The 4245-nt window shown below is 41.2% G+C and overlaps 1 protein-coding gene across 1 annotated transcript; it reads right to left on the bottom strand.

The window, feature by feature from the left end:
• Positions 1-816: 816 nt before the first annotated feature.
• TAS2R3 (taste 2 receptor member 3) lies at positions 817-3908 on the bottom strand. The gene has a single exon (XM_040260019.1). It carries the CDS (start codon positions 3806-3808, stop codon positions 2858-2860), a length of 951 nt encoding a protein of 316 aa, XP_040115953.1. The 5' UTR covers positions 3809-3908; the 3' UTR covers positions 817-2857.
• Positions 3909-4245: the final 337 nt, after the last annotated feature.

The raw sequence follows: 4245 nt of genomic DNA, 5'->3' as shown, positions 1-4245 counted from the left end.
TCTGCACTGAGCCAACGGACTACGACAACAGACTCCCCACTGGGGAATTCTACATTTTCCGTCCATACTCCAGGCTCCAGTGGAATGAACATTAGTGGTAGCCTAAGCAAGTTTACTGGACCCACCCATCTGAATCTGTTAGATTGGGGTAGGATTTAATGAAACCTCAGTAGAAAGAGGAGGAGGAAACATCCAGGAGTTAGCCAAAGACACCAAGAAACAAACAACAGCCAAGCCAAAATCTCTAATAAAATGCTATGTTCAATTAAAAGAGAAGAAAATCCCCACACCCAAGGCAGAAGGCAGGATTAGGAATTCCGGTAAGGACTAAAGAACCAGAAAGTCAGGGCTAGGTGGAGAAGCTGTCAAAATGACAAGAAATAAGAACAAGTGTTCAAGAGTAAGAGAGGATAAATCCAAGAGTAGGGTTCAAGGTGAATAAAGCATATATCAATTGAGACCGCAGTTTTTCCACAGTTAAACTTCCCTGTGCTGAAAAGAAGCACAGATTTTTTAATTACAGAAGTTCTCCTTTTAGAATCCTTCTATGTTAGTGAATTATGCATGAATATTAAATCATTATTTCCACTGACGATTTTTCTCTATATATTTTTAGCTTTTTTTCCCCATTTGTTTCTCTCTGTGTATCTACACCCTCTTGGAAAATTCCTTCTTCCTCCAAATTAGATTTTCATTAAGAAACAAATCATTATTTTAAGTTTCAATAGACACCTTTTTGAAAGAGAACTTTATGTCAGAATTAGGAATTTTCCTAGCACCTCCAAGAGGCAAATATCAATTTGAAAGCAGACAATACAGACCAAAAGACATTTTATTTCTATAATTTTGAAAATGAATGTATAAATCAGAACAACCTGAAAACTCACTTTGGGCTACATATGACAAAGTGCTAAGAAATGTGCTAATTCTTCATGCTACATCAGAATGTAACCTCTTTCACAAAACAAGAACAAAACAATAATAATAGCAGTATTTACTGATTTACTCCATGTGGGACTCTAGTTTTCATGTGTTGATTCACTCATTGCTTTCAATAATCTATCAAGAAAATACTATTTCTATTTTACATATTGTTGTTGTTCAGGTGCTAAGTCACATCCAACTCTTTACGACCCCAGGGACTGCAACACGCCAGGCTTCCCTGTTCTTCACTCTTTCAGAATTTGCTCAAACTCATCCATTGAGTTGGTGATGCCATTCAAACATCTCATCCTGTCACCCTCTTCTCTTCCTGCCCTCAGTATTTCCCAGCATCTTTTCCAATGAGTCAGCTCTTCGAATCAGGTGGGTCAAAGTACTGAAGCTTCAGCTTCAGCATCAGTCCTTCCAATGAATATTCAAGGTTGATTTCCTTTAGGACTGACTGGTTTGATCTTACAGTCCAAGGGATGCTCAAGAGTCTTCTCCAGCACCACAGTTCACAGTTCAAAAGCATCAATTCTTCAGCGCTCATTCTTCTTTAAAGTCCAACTCTCACATCTGTACATGACTTCTGGAAAAACCATACCTTTGACTATATGAGGAAAGTGAAATAGAGGTTAAGAAACATCCCCAAGGTCACTCAGTTTGTTAAGGTCTGAGTCAGGATTTGAGCTCAGGCCATCTAGTCTACATTTTTAGCCACAAAACTTTACACCTGAGAGGTCCATTAGTGACAGAAATCCAGATTTAGAGTTGCCATGTGTCCTAAATATGTTTACAAGTTTGAGATCCCAAGCAATAATATTCTCACTGACTTGTCAGCACTGCTCAGTGACAGGAATGAAATCAAAGCCTACATAATTTTATTAAAATAAAAGTGATTACATTTATAAAAACCGCTTATTTTGCATAAAACTCTGACATTTTAAAAACAGATATGCATCTAGGATAATTTTTTTTAAATGCTTGAACATTTTGACCAATCTAAAAAATTAAAAATTACTTGAAAATTTGCTTCAGCAAAATGATAAAGGAAAGCAAAGGACTATTGAAATTAGAGTAAAATGACTTAACCAGCAGACTGGATTGGAACCTAGTATCCAAGGGTCTTGACTTGCATCTCTCTGCTTGTCAGTACATAATGGATTTGTGGAAGCAGGTCTCCTGTGGCGACTGTTGCGGCGGCACACTTCACTGTTACAGTAACAGCTTCACCACCTACAGATTTCCTTCTTGGTCAGTCACTCAGTCATGTCTGACTCTTTGTGACCCCATGGACTGCAGCACGCCAGGCTTCCCTGTCCATCACTATCTCCCTGAGTTTTCTTAAACTCATGTCCATGGAGTCAGAGATGCCATTCAACTGCCCCCTTCTCCTCTAATTCTGATATAATCCTGACACAATGCACTGTGCTGAAATGACAGCTCACACTGTCTTCTGAATCTCTAAAACCCTGTGAAGTCAGTATCACAGTCTGCATTTTAAAATGGGGAAAGACAGAATCAAACAGGTAATTAAAGTAACTCCCCTAAGGCCAAAAAGAAGTCTTGAAAAACGGACTGAATCAGAATTCAAACCCGAGCCTGTGGGACTACAATGCTTTTTTTGCTCTCTCCCCTCTAGTTCACTACATCACTGTCAGTATAAACTTGAACTTAAAGCTAGTAATCAGCTCATTATGTTGAGTTGATACTTATTAAAATACAACTCCTTGTCTACATGTTCCAAAGACTATTTCAGCCTCTTTAAAGCAACCACAAAAGGAGAGGCCATGAGAAATGTCCCCGAGGGGGAGGGAATGAAGCAATAGTTACAGAATTGGTGCCACAGGAGGGTGAGGAATAGCCCTGTGATCCTGGCTAAGGACTCCTAGGTCTAAGGAATCCTAGGCTCCCTCCCACACCCCACGATGCTCTATGGATAAACAGATCCCTTGGATCCAGGCTTCAGACAACCAGGCTCACACCGGAGCATCGCCACAAACATCTGCTTCTGCTTGCTATTTCCCAGAATGAGAACATAGGAGTGGCCAGCAAGATAGAACATTGTAATTACTTCTCCAATCTTCGCAATCATCTTAGTTGCTGGTAGGAAATAACTGGATGTTAAAACAGAAAAGGAAAGATAGTAGAGTAGGAAGAGAAAGAGGAAGGAGAGGATGACTCTGATGGCCCTCCTGTGGGCCTCGGTACTGGGATCTCTGGAGCTGGCACAGTCTTGATGCATCTGCCGCATATGCCTCCCCAGGGAGAGGATAAGCAGAAAGTAGGAGATTAGAGATATGACTAGGGGAGGGAGGTCCCACAGAGTCCCAAGAACATGGATCAGTTTATATTCTTTTTCTTTCTTTCTAAAGAGCTCAGTCATATTCCCGGTTCTATCAATTCCACCGAGAACAGAATAGATCTTAAATTCCCGGATCAGAGAGATGGCACTGCAACATGATAACAGCAGGGTACTCAACAGCATCCATACAACCACCCTGGAAACTCTCCATTTGAGCCAGAGGAACATAGGATGGGAGAAACTGGCCACTTTCAGGCAGTAGAAGACACTGAGACAGGTGGTAAGCCAAATGCTCAGATGGTTTGTAAATGTCCAGAAAACATCAATAATTTGCATGATTATCCCTTCATCATGTAGTTTGGGAGAGAACACCAGTAAAACACCATCGATCAAGAGAATCCACAGCAAAACAATCCTTGAGACAGCCAGGTTAGTGATAATGAAGTCATGCAAAGAGATCCTCTTGCTCTTGAACCAGCTGCTGCCATTGACCCACCCTATGAAACCATTCCCCAGCATTCCCAGGATGAACTGAATGGCGGTCAGAACCAGAAACCCCAAATTGCTGAGTCTCAACATGTTAGCTGTTCAGCAGACCTGATCTTTGTTCTTTCCATTGAGAAACATTCTCTTCCTGATTTGAAATTCCTGTTAATCACCTCTACCTGCTGCTTCTCTGTACCTGTCTCTTATCTCTGCCCAGTTTGGTCTGTTGTAGACATAACACAGCAAACCTTCTTCTGGCTCTTTCAGGTTAGTCTGTCCTCTTCAGAGGACGACTTGATTTGTCACATTCCATCTATGATCTAAACTCAGAAGCTCTTTGCCAAAATGCAAATAGAGTAGTGTCCAGTGTCACGCAGAGAAGGAAGAGATGAGTCACAAGAAGATGGACGATTTGGACTCCATTTCAAAGGTAGTAGGGCTCTGAGTGGAAAGTGGAGTGGAAACCCAGAGTGGAAAGGTGGGTCACCAGAAGGGTCACACAGAATCACTCAGGAGGAACGACTCAGGAA

The sequence above is a fragment of the Oryx dammah genome, unplaced genomic scaffold (assembly GCF_014754425.2).
Source record: "Oryx dammah isolate SB20612 unplaced genomic scaffold, SCBI_Odam_1.1 HiC_scaffold_18, whole genome shotgun sequence".
In the NCBI taxonomy this organism is placed as follows: Eukaryota; Metazoa; Chordata; class Mammalia; order Artiodactyla; family Bovidae; genus Oryx; species Oryx dammah.
This window is presented reverse-complemented; position numbering and strand designations above follow the sequence as displayed.